Raw genomic sequence first — 19,019 nt, forward strand, 5'->3', positions numbered from 1 at the left:
CCCCGCGAAACCCTGCGGCCTCCCCGCTGCTGCTCCGCATGGCCAGAGCGAGCTGGCTGATACTCGCTGCCTAGCCCACCCCATCGTAGCCCGCTGCACAGGGGCGAAGGGCACGTGGGTGAGATTGGTGGGCCCGGGGCGCCGCTGTTGCAGGGCGGGCAGACAGACCCACCAAGGGATGGCTCAGAGCTGCAGTCCTGGCAGCGAAACCGCTGCCCCACGGCCCACCGTCGCTGCTCTGGGAGCCCCACGCCAGCAGCGCCCACAGGCACCAGCTGAGACAGACATCCGAGAAGGAGAAGAGGCCGAGCCTCAGAGCGGCTGCCAGCGCTGGGAGTGGGACGAAATTCTAACCGCAGCGCACTAGCACCAGCCACACGTCCAGCACCACCAACACAAACACAAACCCACTGGCAAAGGTAAAAAAGTCCTTGCCATGAATGTTTTGGGGACAGTGAAATGGTTCAATGTAAAAAACAAATACGGTTTCATAACCCAGAATGATAACAAAGAAGATGTGTGTGTTCATCAGACTGCTATAAAAAAGAGTAACCCCAGGAAATACCTCCACAGTCTAGAGATGGAGAAATTGTGGAATACAAGAAAGAAAAGGCCCCCAAGCAGCTGATGTGACAGGACCTGGTGGAGTTCCAGTGCAAGGTAGTAAACATGCACCAGACTGCAAACCTGCAAAATACTATCCACGTCACAGAAGTCCTCCACACACCTACCAAGGAAATAGAACCAAAAAACAACGGCCATCAAGCCCCAGCAACAGCCTAAAATCCAAAAGAGCACAGAACACCAACGAGCTGTCCACATCCATAATGACTGAACCTTCCAATTGGGTAAGTCCCACTTCTTCTAATACCTTTCTCCAATTCCTGTGGCATCCCTACCTCCCTCCCACTTTCCCCTTTTCCTTTCCATTGTCCTGTTACCCTTTCTTTATGTTCCCACAAATTCCTACCTCCCTTTCCTCTCTCCCATGGTCTCCCTCCACTAATCCTTTTCCCCAGAGTTCCTTTCTAATACTAGAGAGAGCATGATGGCGAGGGAAAGAAAGGAAAGTTTTCCTAAAGTAACCATCTTTTTCTTGAAAGTTAATGATTTCTATTTAGAGTTTCCAACAGGCACACCACCACCTACACTACCTTGTACAGGGTCTATCACAACCAGCAACACTGCCACAGGTGACAGAGAACCAGTCCCTGCTGAAGGAACCTTCTCCTGACTCAGTTTCCTGATAAACCGTACTAAGCAAACCCCACATGCCTCCTGCCAGCTCTCAGAAAATCTGTTTGGAACTGGGGACTCAGAATTGATTGCATTTTGAAAATTGCCTTATGAGTGCTTTTATTTCTTTTTGTCATTTTGTGTTGATTCAGTAGATCCTTCAGAGAAGTTTTCTTAATAATATCAAAATAGGAAGTTGTGGAGACCCTGGGGGGCATCCCCTGGGTTGGGGAAACACAAGAAGCTTCCCTTGAAAGCTGATAAGACCCCATTGGTTCCTTCCCCTGTTCCTGTCTGTTCCTGTGTCCCTGAGCTACTCTGTTCCTATCCCCTGATTGGCCCTTATCTTAGTACTGCCCAGAGACCAGGGTCACCCCGGGGGCTCCTCCAGAGAGGGGAACCTGGACCGTCCACATGTGTGTGCTTTGGGACTCTAAAGATCTCACTACGTGCCTGAATTAAATATCTTTTGATATTATGAAAAAGCCCTTTTTGCTTCCTTACCCTGGACTTTAATAGCAGTTATTCAGGCTGCAACACTAGGTGGCTATGCATCAACCAATCAACACTTCAGGAAACACTGGCTCAGGTACTAGCCCAGCAGGCATAATGAATGAAGAGAACAACAAGGGGGAGAAACATCCTTTAAGATATGCCTGAAGTTACATAAAGTGAGAAAGGCTGAAATCTTCTGCCAGCTCACTTTTGCAAGGTAGTTCACAAAAGATATTTATCTGGGATTATGCACTTGTGGAAGATGAGAAAAAGGGGTAAGAGTATTTCCCAGGGATTTTTTTCCTTATAGTGCAGCTTCCCACTAAGGACACTGGAAATAGAAAACCTGCTCTTTTCCTAAAGATGACTTCACAGGAACTGTCTGTGAATTACTAAACATATAGCCTTGCCAAAAATTTAATTCTGGTTCAGCCTGAATTGAGAACTGGGCCTCTCTTGGGCTGGTATTAAATGCACCATTATCCGTTTTCAGCTCTGAGTGAGATATATCTTCAGATGGCTCAGAAGGGTGAGTGCCAGGCCATGCATCACTTTTGCAGGGAATGAACAGGTTTCTACAGGAGTCTGGAGGAAAGATACTCTTTAAAACGTATCTTACAACCTTGCTGGTGTTGTGTTCTTCCTGACTCTTCCTTCAGCCTGCCTCTGGTGGTTACAGTCTATGTTACTATTGCCTTCATCAGTCCTGTTTTTGGTCCACATGTACAGCAGCTTGAGTCACACTAGTAACATTTTTTAGGATCACATAAGTTTGAGATGCAAATAGGAGCTTTCAGTTCACTTTAAATATGATGTTTAGTTAATGCAACTGAGTTTTTTTTCTGGTTTATCATAGAGTGCTTTGAGTAGGAGCGGACCATAAAGGACATCCAATTCTTGAACCCCTCCTGTGCCATGAGCAGGGATGCCACCCACTAAATCAGGACTAGATCAGTTTTATTACTACTACTATCCAGAGAATTGAAAATTCACTTCTCCTGAAGCCATATATTTCTTCCTGGTAAACAACACGATGCCTGAGTGCGGGGTTCTTTGCTGCACGTTGGGCGCCAGTTGTGGGGTCTCGTGCCCCGGATTGGGGTGACCCCGAAAGACAGGAAAGTCTCTCCTGCAACCCGTGCCTTCGAAGAAAGACTCAGTAGTCTTCTGTTGTCCGGTCTCAAGGTTGTTTATTGTTGGTTATCTAAAAGATTCTTTTCCTGAACTGCTGTGGCCCGTTCAGCAGGTCAGACAAAGGCACATTGCCCTCCCAGGGAGCTGGTGCCATCTTTTATATCATACATTACGTGTTACATGTTTATACTTTTTCCCCAATGCCTATCATCTATATTGAATAGTGACTTTCTACTCTAAACCAATCTGTGAATGCCAACATCACCAAAGACATGGAGGTTAGGAAGGAGAAAGAAGGACAGGGCACACCCAAATCCCTCCATCTTAGAACTCCTGACCCCCATGTACAAAACTTGGACCCCTGCATACAAGGCTTAAAACCCCCCTGTACAGCACTCAAAAATCCTTCCTTTCACTTCATGACTACTTCTACTACAATACCTAAACTTTTGTGTGTGGCTTGTAATTCTTCATGCAGAGTTGGTAATTTGCTCCACAGGCTAAGATCAAAACCCCACGTGTCTTTGGCTGCATGCCAGGGTCTCAGATCCCCCTGCCAGCGGCTCTGGCCATCCAGGGCACCCAGAGGGATGTCCTGGGTTCCCACATCTCCCCCTTCTCTTTGCACCAAAAGCACGTCTTTGGCAGCCTTATTCATGGCCTGCCATATGCACTGAAGAATGCATGGCTGAATGAGCAGAAGAATTACAAGCCCTATCAAAATGTAAAAACTATAATCTAACAAATTTTCTACAATATCTCTGATTCCCACACCCATGCAGAAACCCAAAGTCTGCAATCTTCTGTGGACTGGTGAAGCAGAAGGTTTGGAATCTCTGTGCAGTCCACACCTGTGTGTCTTCTTCTCTGCTTGTCGAGTGCTCAGCGTTTTCTTGCACTTGATGGAGTTTCACGTTCTTCATTGAAATCCACCTGGACTTTGTACCTATTAAAACACAAACAAATCCACGTCCCCGCAGGGACTGGAGGATCCTCTCAAAATCCCAGAGATGAAGAATGGGTCTTGATGTGAAAATGAAACCTTGATCTGTTGTTTTGCAAAATTGCATAGAGAAATGCAATACAACAGTAATTAGAAATCAACCAAATAACACAGACAATCAACAGCACATGTGAAATCACACAGTTATCAAGCACCACAACATTGGACTGTCATCCCAGAGTCTGCAACAGCTGATGAACCTTAAAACAACAGAAGATTGAAGAAATCATGTCCGGATTCATGTTTCTCCAAGCTCCCTTTGAAAACCAGCTCAGCTGTCATATATGGTCAAATTGCCAAGTCAAAAGGACTTGAATACTCTTTGATGCAGAAAACTTCTGGGTTGATTGTCAATCACTCCACCAAGTAGAGCTAAAGCTTGGCCAGAGCTTGAACTCTAATTGGTGGGTATCACTTAACCTATTCTAAAACAAGACTCTTAAAAACAACAGTTATGAATAAGAAACCTTAGGGTTAGAAACCATTCACACCATGAAATAACATGATAGGGATTCTTCAAACACAACAAACCTCTTCTTCAGAGATCTGAATTTGGTCACAGTCAGGATTGTGAACCTGGATCTGGACACTGAGAGTGAAAGAAGTGCAGCTGAATGAAAGACTGACTACCTAATACAAAATTGAAACCCAAAAAACCAAGAACTTAATGTTACAACTGAACTTTCTGCTGAAGTACTTCTGTAATAATGACTGAAGAAAACCATGAGACTGGCAATCTGGATAGAAAAACCCAAAAACATGTGAGTAGTTAAGAAATCAAAAGACAGGATCCTAAAGAGACATGTGTCTTGCAGATGATCACAAAAGAGATAAAAGATTACCACACAAAGACATGAAAGCCGGCTGTAAATACTATAACAATACCTTAATAATAATTTTTATCACAAGACAGTCTTTTTAAAGCATTCATATAACATCAACAAGCATCATTATTTATCATTATTACTTATAAAAATCAAAAATAACAAAGGTTACAAACTCAATACCAACAATCCCTAAAACTCTGAACCATTGGGAAATCAGCTGATGACCCCACAGACTCTTTATATGATGTTTTGTCTCCCTAGGAAGCATTTTTCACAGTAGAAAAGTAATAAAAACCCAAGAAATGACTGATATGAAAAGACCCATTTAGAAATTCAACTCATATAAAACTTTGTTCGACTGGAACATGGAGCTCTGCACTTGTAGCATTGTCCATGTCTTCTGCATCTGAATCATGGTCCTCTGGCAAATGCTGTTGCCATCACTTCTGTGGAACCTGCCTGTGGAAGAACTGAATTGCCCCACATAACATCTGCTGCATTTTTTCTTTTTCTGGAGTTGACCCTGTTGAAAAACTGGATAAAGCACTGTGAAAATTCTCAGAAGTTTCTCATCCTGCCCTTGGAAAAGTTTCCAGACCTGTTTTTCCTCAAAAGCCTGCTTGGAGTTCTGGCTGCTGCGGTTGCCTAGCAACTCTGACAGAGTGGTACCTTGAAGGACATCTCCGCCCTGACCTTGCCCCGTCTCTGCCCGTGCCTGACACCCACGCTGCTCGGATTCCACTCAGGGTCCACCATGCCTGCCCTGCTTTGCTGCCCACCGGGATCCGTCTCCCCTGGCTCCATGCCAACGTCCACAACCCGAGCGCATGATTCCCACCCCGTCTGTGCCCATTTCGCATCTGCAACATGCGAGATGCCCCTCCCCGACTTGGCCTCCGGGTTTCGTTTCACCGACAGGCGCGCGCGCACTGGCGCTGCCGTTCCTGGACAAGCATCTGCCGCGGTTCTCTGCTCTGTCTCAGTCGGCTTCCTTGCCAGCACGACCGCTGCAGTGTGGGAGCGGTCCCCCTGTGCCTGTTGGGCGGCCGTCTCTGCGGCCACGTGGGCTCTCGCCATGGCGCACGTCACGGGACCCTCAGAATGTGCAACCGCCGCATGCATGCTTCCCACCGCCGCCACCGGCACCGCGCATGCGCTCGCTGCCGCCGCCGCTGATGCTGCTGTGCCTGCCCTCGCTGCCTCTGTGACCCCCCCGCCAGCCTCCGCAACCCCCACAGCTGCCTGTGCGGGCCCCCCCGGCTGCCGGCTGACCAGTGCCACTTCAGCATGGGTTCTGTGCCAGCCGCCGAGAAGCAGCTCCTTCTCCGGTCCTGCGATTTTCTCTGCCCCCCATCCTGCCATCGCCTCTGTGGCGACACTTCGCATTGGTCTCTGTGATCCTGGGGAACAAGCCACAAAGAAGGCGAAATCCCAGTCCTCTAAGCCGCGCTTTCCTGCGACTGGAAGAGCTGTGACGGGAGACCTTGTAGGTCCTGAAGGTGATAACAATTCCCCCCCACCTTTTTGGTGAGAGTCATTTCTGTTCCTCCTAATTTCATAAGAGCAAATCTCGTCTGTGGATGGCTAGACGATTCCCTCTCTTGTGGATGGCAAGAAGGCATCCCTCCCCCCTGACTTGTGGGAGTCATTTCTGCTGCCTGCTGATGACAGGTAGCCCCTGTGGCACTCCGCGAAATTGCCTCCAGCATTACTCTCTCTGGAGCCAAAAGTTTCAAGGCCTTTTTTTCTTTCCCTGTTGCTAAATGATAAAGGTGTCCATTAATCTCCCTGAGTTGTTCCTGGGAATAAGCTTCCCCCATGTTCTTAATTTTGACTGTTCTCACCAAAAGCTGAATCAGCACGAGGTCGGTCCGGAGATGATCCTGGTCCCTGTCCAGCAGTTTTCAGGTGGGAAATCCCAGTCGCGTGTTTCTGGTTTTCCTCCTCACCGGGCTGCTCTCGAGACAATTTGTCTTGGTGAAGGTCAGGATGTTTTGTCTCAGGCTCTCTGCTCCCTCTCCCTGGAGCTTTAGAGTGTGCCTTCTTCCCGGATTGGGGTTGGAGGTCGTCTGATGGTTTTGTCTCTTTGCATCAGCCGGTCGACCCAAGGGATGCCAGTTGTCAGGTCTCCAGCCCCCCCAGCAGATGTCAGTTGCTGGGGTCTCGTGCCCCGGATTGGGGTGACCCCGAAAGACGGGAAAGTCTCTCCTGCAACCCGTGCCTTCGAAGAAAGACTCAGTAGTCTTCTGTTGTCCGGTCTCAAGGTTGTTTATTGTTGGTTATCTAAAAGATTCTTTTCCTGAACTGCTGTGGCCCGTTCAGCAGGTCAGACAAAGGCACACTGCCCTCCCAGGGAGCTGGTGCTATCTTTTATATCATACATTACATGTTACGTGTTTATACTTTTTCCCCAATGCCTATCATCTATATTGAATAGTGACTTTCTACTCTAAACCAATCTGTGAGTGCCAACATCACCAAAGACATGGAGGTTAGGAAGGAGAAAGAAGGACAGGGCACACCCAAGTCCCTCCATCTTAGAACTCCTGACCCCCATGTACAAACTTGGACCCCTGCATACAAGGCTTAAAACCCCCCTGTACAGCACTCAAAAATCCTTCCTTTCACTTCGTGACTACTTCTACTACAATACCTAAACTTTTGTGTGTGGCTTGTAATTCTTCATGCAGAGTTGGTAATTTGCTCCACAGGCTAAGATCAAAACCCCACATGTCTTTGGCTGCATGCCAGGGTCTCAGAGCCCCCTGCCAGCGGCTCTGGCCATCCAGGGCACCCAGAGGGATGTCCTGGGTTCCCACACCTGAGAACAGCCACCAAACAGCTTGCCTGTGCAGGCAGTCCTGCTGTGGGGTCTGACTGTGTGACATGTGAGCAACAAGTCCTAAGCATTGTAACAAATAATGCAGTTAGGCTGCTGTTAGTTTATTCCAGCAGTGTTTGCTCATCTTTCCAGTCCTGGCTAGGAAGGAAAGGCAATTGAAATTAGAGTATTAAGTTGTAGGTTTTAACACTAAGACCCACTTATGAATATGACTCCTGTGAAAAGCAATATCCTGAGGCTATTCTCAAAGTTACAGCAATTGCATGCATAAATCCCATCCCAGAGTTTCAGTTCCTTTGTAAATTCCCCTTGCTTCACACCAACAATCTGTTACATGCATTTTCTGCCATTCTGTTACAAGTCCCATTTATGGGGTAAAATGCTTGGCGGCACAGAACAGTCCTGCTGAGCAGGGCTAAGTTTTTTTCTCTGTGCTGGACACTGCAGAGGTTAAATTCATGTTAGCACTTTAGTGAATTTCTCACATGAAATTGAAGTGTTTCCCTTTCAAATGACAAGAAAGGAGATTGTTTAAGAATAGGTCCATATATGATAAGCATCCTACTCCTGCCACCTGCTTTCTGTGTTGGACAGCCATCTGCTTTTTTGGGACTGAGGCTGTCCATAGCAGGTAGAGGGTTGCAAAGTGGTGTGGTGGTGTACGTGGGCATGGTGGTGGCAAGATTAGGATGTAGCCTCTGAAGGCAGTCCAAAGACCAGGTCTGGGGCCTGTAAACTAATGGCAGTCAGAGCAATAGGTGGGATATGGAAAAAGTCCAAGAGAAAAAAGGCACAACTGGTCTTGTTCTACTGATTTTTATTTTTAAAATAAATGCTAGCATTATTTTGTTTTTAAATTACATATTTTTCCAAGAGTATCCTCCTCCCTTAAAATGCGACTTATACCAGGCTTTTGTGGAAGTTCTTAGATGGATTTCAGTGAGCTTTTTCATAGTCATTACCTTTATTATGAAAATCTCTGTCCTGAGATGTTACATATCCCAGTGCCAGCAATCCTGCTGTGCAATTCAGTGGATTATAATGCAGCTCACTAAAGTGCTTGAAATAATGAGGTTGCTCTGTTCAGTGGGGTGCAATGAAAAATAGAAGCTACTGCTGGGAACTCAGATTTGATTTAAAATCCTGACTGAAAAGGTTCCTTATTAAAATGCCACTGCAGATTACTAAGTTTGTATATTCATTAACTTCCATTTCATGCTGGGCAGTGAGAAGACCAAAAGAAATTTTTTAGTCTTTTGCTCAGTGCATCTAAACAGCGTGTTCAATTCCAGCCTTGCAGACTTCTGGTGCTCTTGGAAGTAAATGTTGGATTACTTGAACTAAACATAGAGAGGAATGGTGGCTGTGCTGGAATCAGTTAGAGATCTGAGTTTTGAGTTCCATAGCACTGATCTTTGCCTGAGAGTTGAAGTTCTTACATCTGACTCTCTTCAGGCAGCTCCTACTTCTTTCTGATTATGGAATTAGAAGGAGCTAAGTTGATCCCTTCCCACTACCTGCCTATCTGGAAGTCGGGGAGAGGGTATGGATTTCTGTCATTTAATTAATGGCAAGCCTTTATAGTGGCCCTTCAGTTTCAGTCGGTCCTGTCCGTCTCAACATAATTGCTGGGCTGTTTTTCTGTAGATTATTTGTATGGCCTCATAGCTTTATTTTCTCCTTAAAAGTAGAAGCTGGTTTGTCAGACAATCAACTCTGAGCCAATCATACCTTTGGAAAAAGAAATGTATTGAGAGAAAAAGGTGCTGGTAGAGCTTTTTAGCCATTGTCTGAACCTAACTGGATCTTACAAACCTAGCCTGTGAGATGACCTATCCCTTTTAAAACACTTTTCCTCATGGCACTTAGACCATGACATAAATGCTAATGAATCCATAAAATGTCTTGGCATGTCCCACAGGAGCCTTCAGGGTGTGAAGCAAACCAGGTGATAAATGGAAGTGCTTTGTGTACACAAGGTTGCACAACTGGCTTTGGCTGCCATTTACCTGGATTTAATAACCTGCATAGGTCTGTGTATCACAGCTGAAGCTTCATGTATATTTTATTTGTACCATATTTCTCCTTTATAGATGTTCAGCTTTACAATTTGATGTGCAGTTGTTTTGCCAATTGATGGGGGCGATTTAAAGGACACAGACACCAATAAAGAATGGTCTTATTTTACTGAGGCAACATAGAGGCAAAATAATACATTTAATAAAACAATAAGCTTACTATGCACTTGGCTTCAGCAACAAACAAACAAGCAAGATAATGCACCTAATCAGTACTGTATGAGAGAGAGAGAATAGTGATTGAGAAAGATACATTACCAATTGCCTAAATACTTTACCATCATCCAGAGCCCACAGTCGCTGGGTCTGTTGCAGTGGCAATTTGGAGAACTTTCCAGGGAACTGGGAGGTCCTAGAAGTGCGTTCACTCTTAAGTGAGGTCTCCAAAGTCACTGCAAATGGGGCGTTCCAGCTTTTATAACACACTTCCCAACCAACAGGGAACAGGTCTTGGCCAGAGCCCAGGCCGTGGTGGAGATAGGGGTTTCTTGCAAATAAATATCTGGTGATGTCAGTTAGGGAGGTTTCTTAAAATGATACATTTATTAACACAAGGTCATGTGAAAGTTTTTAAAGCAGCCGGTTTCACATTAAAGCAGCTTGGTCAGTCTGTATGCAAGGTTCTTTTGTTAAATGGCTAACATAGACAGTATCTGTTACATGATTTTCAGGATTCATCTAAGTCAGCTGTGGCTCAGGCCTGTTGTTCTGGCCTGAGCACTTCAGAAGTTTAAAGTTGCTGCTATCTCCTATTTGCTGTTTAACTCCAGAGGGTCGATTTTCACCTCTCACAGGGCCGGGGTGGAAAAGGCAGCATCTATGTCTGGGCCTCTGGAGATGGAGGCAGCTACGATGACTGTAACTGCGATGGCTATGCATCGAGCATGTGGACAATCTCCATCAATTCTGCCATAAATGATGGAAGGACAGCTCTGTATGATGAAAGCTGCTCTTCAACCTTAGCCTCCACCTTTAGTAATGGGAGGAAGAGAAATCCAGAGGCTGGTGTGGTGAGTCCTGATACTATTGTGCTGCTGTTGCTGTCTTTGTGCATGATGTATGTCTATTCGCATGACCTATTCCAACTCTGTGTACTTTGGAGCAGCAGATGGTTCTTTGTTGAGATGAATATTTTCTCATTTGCAGTATGTGAGGTGCCAAAATTGTCAGCTGAGATGATGTGGGATTTTTACTGAGAACAGCAATGATCTTTCATCTTTTAGAGCTTCAAAGGAAAGTTGGTGCTTTCCTTTATCAGAAACCAGATTACAAAGTTCAGTTGCCCCCTTTCTGGAGGACAGTGTGACAAAAGGTCTCTGTAAAAATCTAAGGTAACATGTGAGATCATATTTACTTGTACTGGCAGACTTCTGCTGTACAAGCAGCACAGAGCAGAATGACATTTAGTCACCCACAGAGGACATATGGGCGTTCAGATTACCAGAGCCTGCTGTTGCTGCAGGGCCATACCTACAGCTAGAAGACAGGCAGGTTCTGTTCAGTTGTATTTGGGATCACTGTAGTGATCACTGCTCTTCACCACCTTCAGACTAGCCAGGACTTAGTTCAGTTTACAGAGTGGACAATGCAGGCATACTGACTCAAGGTTAGTTTTTGCAAAAAGCTGTTGTACATTTTCCATGGCACTGTCTCTAATCCCCAAGACACACTGTGCAATCATAAATGCCCAAATGCAGTAGCACTGGTTTCTGTCTTCAATCAGCTCTGTGATGATACCAGCCAAAATAATCTGTGGCATCTTTGTAATTATTGCCATAAAATGCATTTCTGAGGTTTTCTTCTGGTCTCTGCTAGTGACTAATCTGCACAGAAGACAGCAGCCTGGTGCTGCTGCTGGTCTCGGAGTTGGACAAATGTTAAAAAGCTCATTACTGTTAACAATTCTAGTTTCAAGTCTTTTTGATAATCAGAAAGGAATTTAAGGCCTTTGGTTAAACTGTGTTTGTAATAAATAGATGGGTTCTAAGTGATAATGACCACTGGTTTACTACCTGACAACTTGCTTTTTCATTTATGCTCTAAATGTGTCTCACTATGGTTTTAAATTGATACACTCTTCCAGAAAAGAGAACAGAGCATGGGCATGAACACAATGAAAGAGCAAGGGCACAAACTTCACTTTCTGTATTTTTCTGAGTCTGTAGCTGCAACAAAAATGGGATAGCTGGTTTCATTAATTACATCTAATATCATTGCAGGCTACAACAGATTTGTATGGCAACTGTACCCTGCGTCATTCAGGCACATCTGCAGCTGCCCCTGAAGCAGCCGGAGTGTTCGCCCTGGCCCTGGAGGCTAAGTATGCTGTTGAGAAATTCCTCATGACCTCTAGAGAGGAGAGGGCCTGTGATTTGTTTGTTGGTGTTCATCATTTCAGTTGGCTGGCTGTGGCATGAGGCTGCAATAACTAGCTAAAAAGCCACCTTGTACAGTAGTGACGTGCATGTTGATTTGCAGATGGAGCAACAGCCTTGCCAAAGTTGCATGGCAGATGTATTCTGGCTGTCTGGCTCTCTGTGTCCTCCGCATCCTCTGCGTCTGGGGATTAGACTTCTCTAGCACTGTTTGGAGGAAAAGATTATTTAATTTCCCCTCATGTCCTCTGTGAAATGCCCAGCCTATAAAAATAAAAGAATGACCCTGTAATATGAGACAGGAGTTCATCTTGAGCCAGAATACTGTCTGCAATGACAGATGCTTAGGAATGGGGATTAAGAGTGAGTTTTCAACAAGAGCCTTGTCAATCCATGATTTCTAGAGACAGCAGGTCTCTTCTGTTTAATAGCCATAGGCAGATTGATCTTCCTTGATGTTGTCTAACTCTTTTTCAAATTGTCTGTATTTGGCACCTAGGTCATCCAGTAACAATCAGTCAATCAATTCCCCAATTTTTTTTTTTGCAATGGTGGTATGGAATGTTTTCTTTGTTTTCTTAACCCATTGCTGCTAGCTTGCTTCTGTGCTGTGTAGTTGCTCTGTTACATGAAGGAATAAATATCCATTGTCTGTTTACCATCTCCGTGGCATTCCTGACACTGGAACCATTTTTATATCTTGAAATCATTATCTTCTCTATTGATTAGGAAAAGTTTTCCTTTCAATAACTTATACCACCTTTTTACTTCATGTTATTTTTTTTCATGAACTGAGGCAACATTTGCTTAGTTACAGAGCTTCAGTTGCTGTAACCACGGCATGAAGTGAGTACTATGTGCATACTTTCCTTCAACAGTGCAGAATAATGATGATTTGTGAGAAGAGGCCAAGTTTACATTAACAGAGCAATGGCTATCATGCTCAGAACATGACTTGGTCCAAGTCTCATTTTTCAGGTTTTATAAATGTAAAACACATGCCAAATGTTTAGCTTTGGATGATCATTCCTTCTACTATCAAATTCATTCAGAGGGACAGCCACTATATAAAATATTAATATGGCCATAAAAATGTAAATGTTTAATGAATTTTCTGACCACTGAATGTTTAAACTGGACTGGAACCTAAATATCTCAGTAATACTTATCATTCTTCTTCATTTGAGCTACCCATAAAGACTGGAATTACTCTCCCATTATAATGAATAGGAATTAGACTTAATACCCCTGTCTTGTGCTAGAATTTCTAGGCTTTGCTGAGAAGGCAGGAGGAGAGAGAAGGAATTGTCAGTGTCTCCCATATCCTTCTGGCTGTATTGAATTGTATTGTGCAGAACTATCCTGGATGAGCCTTGCCAGGAATCACTGACAATCTCCCATGAAGCCTGTTCTTGCCTGCATTATATCTATCAGCTCATACACAGTATGGGACTGACATGTCTCTCAAACCTGACCAATCTATGAAATCGAAAGTACAGCTTTAAGATACGTAGCAAGCTCTTAAAAGATCTCAATAAGAATGATGCAAGTGATATCTTCTTTTCAGCTGTCTTGTGTCACCTTGGGGGAATTACAGTAATTGGCTATTCTGGTGTACGTTCAGCATGCACATATGCTTATTACTCGGGGCACAGGAAGCTGAGAAGCACATCCTTTTAGGCTGATGGTTTGAATCAGACATATTGTGATGTTGAAAGAGTTCATAATAAAACTGCTGGTATAGCTTTAGTTATGTAGAATTAGAATGTCGGTTCTAAAGCTTTTTAGAATAATAGGTCCCCTTCCTGTTTTCATAATCACTGTATATCTAGGAAGACAAGAGATGATGAAAAATAACCATTGCAGCTAGGCAAATGTTACTTCACTGCATCCATCCATGCTAATATAACATGAGTGAAAAACCTCTACCATACCTGATACTGCAAAGCTGCAGCCACCCACAGCCCATATATCCATAGTCACAGAATCCTGACATTACTAACACCTGGATCGTTAGAGCTCATCAGCTTCATCAGATTAGGGCTTCTGCGGGGGGAATCTTGGAAGGTCCATGGGAAAAGCAGGAGGAGCAGGCAAGAAAAAGGGGGCAAGATCTAAGAGGAAAGCTAGGTGAAATTTTTTTATAAACCTTGAATTTTTTGCATTTCTTTCAGGATCTGGTATAATATCTTACTCATTTTATTAGTTTAAAAATTGCATCTTGGATCTATAATGTCTAGTTAAAAGAAGTTATTTTTAATCAGAAGTGGTTTTGTAACTTTGGAGAACATATTTGGAAAATATTTGGAAAAGTACTATATACTTCAAACCTATTCTTATTCCCACTGAGATCAATAGAAGCTTTGTTACTGATATGTGTGTAGTTACAATTTCAGTGTTATTCATAGAAGCAAACTTTACCTAAAGCCTTACTCAAGCTTTTCAGTTTTTCTTTAATATCTGCTTGGAAATACTGTAATGTTTGTTTTGCATGTTGCACTTCCACAGTTTGCATCTGACATGGAGAGACATGCAGCATCTGACAGTGCTCACCTCCAAGAGGAACCAGCTTCATGATGAGGTTCACAGGTGGCGTAGGAATGGCGTTGGGCTGGAGTTCAACCATTTGTTTGGCTATGGTGTCCTAGATGCAGGAGCCATGGTTAAGATGGCAAAAGACTGGAAGACTGTTCCTGAGAGATTCCATTGTGTTGGAGGGTCAATACAGGAACCTGAGTAAGTGAATAGTCTGGTGGATGTGTTTGGCTTCTTCCAGGCATCTGGGAGACTGCAAGCATAAAATTATGTTGACAAAGACAGTTAAAGAAACTTTATGGGGTTTTTTGTTTCCTAAGAAACATTACCAGTAATAAGTTGATAAAACATTTTTTATCAACAATGCTTGATGAAACTATATGATCTTTCAGTTCCTGGCTTGCTGGAGCAGTACATTCTATAGCCCATCCTATATGCTAGTGCCAGTAGTGTTAATAGCAACATCCATTTCTCTTGGGCACTCGCAGGTATGTTTGTGCTAAAGTTTCAGTGAATAAAGGGCCTATCCCCAAATGAAAATCTGGGAGACTGGTCCTGTAAATTACATAAACTGCTGCCACATGACATACCTATCAGCCAGGTCATATCTCATTTTGAGATTCTTCAGCAGACAATTTTATTTCCAGAAGACTGAAACAATCATCTACAGGTATCAGCACTGAGCACTGCAGCATTTAATTGCACTTGCTTTAAGCTCTTCAATTCTCTAATTTCAGGGTAGGTAGTCTGGTTATTTTCTGATTACCTTTATGTGCTAAAGTGAGTGAGTCAACAAATGAATGAATGAATGAATACTAATTGACTACAACAGCTTTAGTTTAATTTAAGTAATTGAAATACTAACTTAATAATGGCCTAAATTATATCTACACCATTTGAAATTTGACCTTTCAGTGCCATTTTTGAAGGGAACATTATTCTGTTGGAAAAAGAAAACAAACCAGGATGCCACTCTAGCACATAGCTCAGCCAGGGAAAGAGAGAATTTTCCCCCAACCTTGCAAATTGAATTTGCATGATTCAAGGTTCTACAGCTGAGCTCTGAGTTTTAATTTATCTGTCCTATGCATACTCACAGGTAAAAAACAAATGAGAATACCAAAGCTAGTTTTTGGATATCTCTATTTTATTAATAATTAAATGCACAATAATCTCATTTATCTTAGGGCAGCTCCATTTACTGAAATGGGAATCATCCTAGAGGAGAACATTTATTTCTGTAGGCTGTAAGGGTGCCCCCCTGTCAATTGCCTGACACATCTATATATTAACAGCACTACTGTAATATTTGTGTTCCCCAATGAAAATGTCACTGACGGGAGATGATAAGCATTATGAAGTGCAACATGTACATTTTTTGAATTGCACTGTAAAAAAAATAGCTAGCTAAGTCCCAGCATTATGAAGTGCAACATGTACATTTTTGAATTGCACTGTAAAAAAAAAATAGCTAGCTAAGTCCCAGCATCTCCAGAACAGTGAAACTGTTCTTTAAGTTTGGCTTGCTGAAGCAATGTTTTATCTATCTATCTATCTGTATATATATATATATATATTCTCTGTATTTTTATTTAAGTATAGATATTTGTATACATAACATATGTATTTGGTATAGATTTATGAAGGTGAGTAGTTGATATGGACGTGTGTTTTACAGCAGCATTGTCAATTAAGCAAAAGGCTGGCAAATAATTAACAGACATAATATACAGTGTGCTGAAAGCAATCAGTATTTAAAACAGAAACATTTGTTAGCAGCAGGAACTTTTCCTGACAAGGGTTCTGGCTGGTTTAGGGAAATACAAAATTTTAAGAAAATATAGTCCATTAACTGAGGAACAGGAGCACACAGGAGCTCCCTCTGCTCATCTCCCACTAGGTACCACACATAAAAAAGTGGATATACTATATATAATCTCCCACTGGCTACTATGCCATGGACATACTATATATATATATACACATATATATATACACACACACACACACACAAGTTGGGTAGTGTCACATGGTAAGGCTGTGGAAAATCCACTTTCTCTTCTTCACCTTTGTGTCAGGCTTTTTCCATTAACCCTGTTTCTTTTTGTTTCTTTAGGAAAATTCACCTAGACTACAATAATTAGTCTAGTGAAGCAGAGACTATTTGATTCTAGTTAATAGGAAAGGGGGAAATAGAGGAAGCCTTTTCTTGTGTTTTTAGAGAGCTGAGAGAGCTTTTGCACTGCAGTACTTGAGAAGATGGAGAGAAAAGCTGTTTGCAGCTGTCAGGCCTTCTGCAGAGTAGATCTAAGTGGGAACACATTGCTCTTGTTTCTTTGGGCTTTAGTCTGGACAGGAAGAAAAGACTCATACTGTCATGTCCCTCCTCATTAACTGAAGGAGATAAACCACTTGTCACATCTCTGGGAATGAAGCAGTGTTTGACAAACCTTTGTCCACTGTGTGAAAAGGCTGTGAGACAACATGAATTCAGATTGAGTTGAGAGTGAGGCTTCCCATGCAGAGAAACTGCAAGCACATGGCAACTGTGAAATTATAACCCTTCACCTCTGTCTGCATGTAGTGCATTTTTCCTGTGCTTTGGCATGTAAAATAAGTATCTCAAGGGTATTATATTAGATACTCAAATGTTTTAGCTATACAATATTTATGTTATGCCAACTTCTGCTCCATAATACTGAGAACAACACAGGTTTTTCAGTTTAAGGTAAGTGTTTAAATGCCTTGAGGATCTCGATTTAAATGACGTTTTGCTCTACAAGTACCTCCAAGAAGGTAATACTCTATGAAAGGGGGACTGAGACTAGCCTGAGCCACTTAGTGATATACCAAGTGTAATATCTGGAGCTCATCTGAAGAAGAAGAAAATTCCTGGAAGCTAGGCTTGAGTGAAATGCTTTCACTGGTCTCTAAAGAATGTGGAATTCCATTAGCAGAGGGAAAAAGCTGGGACTGATTTCTTTTGAAAAGAAGGTATTCATTACCACAGTGTAAGATTCTCAATTTGCACAACTAAGGTCAGGGAGAAGCCACTGGAAGACAAGATAATGACAAAGTGACTGGAGTCTTTTGTGACTTTGTCCCTTTTGTAATGATTGCTGTATTTCTTGTCTTTCAAATATTTCTTTTAGACAAAGGAAAATGTCACACTGCTCAAAGAACAATGACGGTGAAGATGTAGAGCATTTTTACATTTTCCATGTATTTTGCCAGCCAGTTTCTGAGGCAGTGGGTAATTGAAGTTGCATCCTGACCCCAACAGGTTTAGAAGGCACTTTACAGCCTTGGCCTTCCCCTGGGCCTGACAGCACTTTGATAACTCAGTAAACATGTGCAGCTTCTTTCCTTGGTGTATGTACTCATGTATGGGAGCTGTTCAAGGATGGAAATCTTTGTGGAAAACTACTTTTCAAATGAGCCGACTCCAGCATCCCACGCTTGTGCTGGTTTCCAAAGCAGAACAAGGACATAAGCTTTAATGTGACTGCACTGAAATTCTGTGCAATTGGTTCCTCCAACACCAGAGAGCCATTTACTGCTGTCATTTATGGAAACTGACATGACTGACTACTCATGGTTCTTTTACATAATAATGTGAGTAAGCACATTATTATGCAATTACCCAATATAGGAGTGATAAGTAAAGACAACCATTAATGTTAATCCTTAAAAAGCAGTATGTCCTTCTAAAATTTTATTACTTCTCTCTTTCTGTAGGTGTACATTTCATAATTATTTTCAAATTAAGGTTTTGGTATAATTTTCTAAAATGAGAACATTTGCTTTCTGACTCTTATTTCCTTACTTCTTCATGTATTAATAAGTAAAATCATACAATGTTTTTCTGTGAGGCACTTAAACCCAGTAGTTTTAGCATAAGCCATATTGTACGGTTTTAATTTCCTTAATTATCTTTTGACCCACAGAAAGATACCACCAAGTGGCAAACTGTTACTCACACTGACAACTGATGCGTGTGAGGGGAAGGAGAACTTTGTCCGGTACCTTGAACACGTGCAGGCGGTTATAACTGTGAATTCCACTCGGCGAGGAGACCTCAACATCAACATGACCTCACCAATGGGAACAAAGTCCATTTTGCTGAGCCGGCGCCCCAGGGATGATGACTCCAAGGTGGGTTTTGACAAATGGCCTTTCATGACGACTCACACTTGGGGAGAAGACCCCCGAGGCACCTGGGCTCTGGAGATTGGGTTTGTTGGCAGCCAGTCCCAGCGGGGTGTGCTGAAGGAGTGGACACTGATGCTGCATGGGACTCAGAGTGCACCATACATAGACCAAATTGTAAAAGATTATCAGTCCAAGCTGGCCATGTCCAAGAAGGAAGAGCTGGAAGAAGAGTTAGATGAAGCAGTGGAGAGAAGCCTGAAGAGTATACTGAGCAAGAAGTAGTGCTGTGTTGCATGACAGTGTCTTTCCTTCCCCAGACCCCTCTACTCACCGTTCTACTAT

The 19,019-nt window shown here is 43.0% G+C and overlaps 1 protein-coding gene across 2 annotated transcripts in view; it reads left to right on the top strand.

Moving 5' to 3' along the window:
• PCSK2 (proprotein convertase subtilisin/kexin type 2) overlaps positions 1-19,019 on the top strand; it is a 106,462-nt gene extending 87,443 nt beyond the window's left edge. For both annotated transcript variants that reach the window (XM_038131349.1, XM_038131348.1), the window contains 4 exons: positions 10,410-10,625; positions 11,835-11,935; positions 14,499-14,726; positions 18,473-19,019. In XM_038131349.1, coding sequence (XP_037987277.1) covers positions 10,410-10,625; positions 11,835-11,935; positions 14,499-14,726; positions 18,473-18,959 — 1,032 coding nt within the window. In that variant the 3' untranslated portion in view covers positions 18,960-19,019. The remainder of the gene's footprint in view (positions 1-10,409; positions 10,626-11,834; positions 11,936-14,498; positions 14,727-18,472) is intronic.

The sequence above is a fragment of the Motacilla alba genome, chromosome 3 (genome assembly GCF_015832195.1).
Source record: "Motacilla alba alba isolate MOTALB_02 chromosome 3, Motacilla_alba_V1.0_pri, whole genome shotgun sequence".
Classification (NCBI taxonomy): domain Eukaryota; kingdom Metazoa; phylum Chordata; class Aves; order Passeriformes; family Motacillidae; genus Motacilla; species Motacilla alba.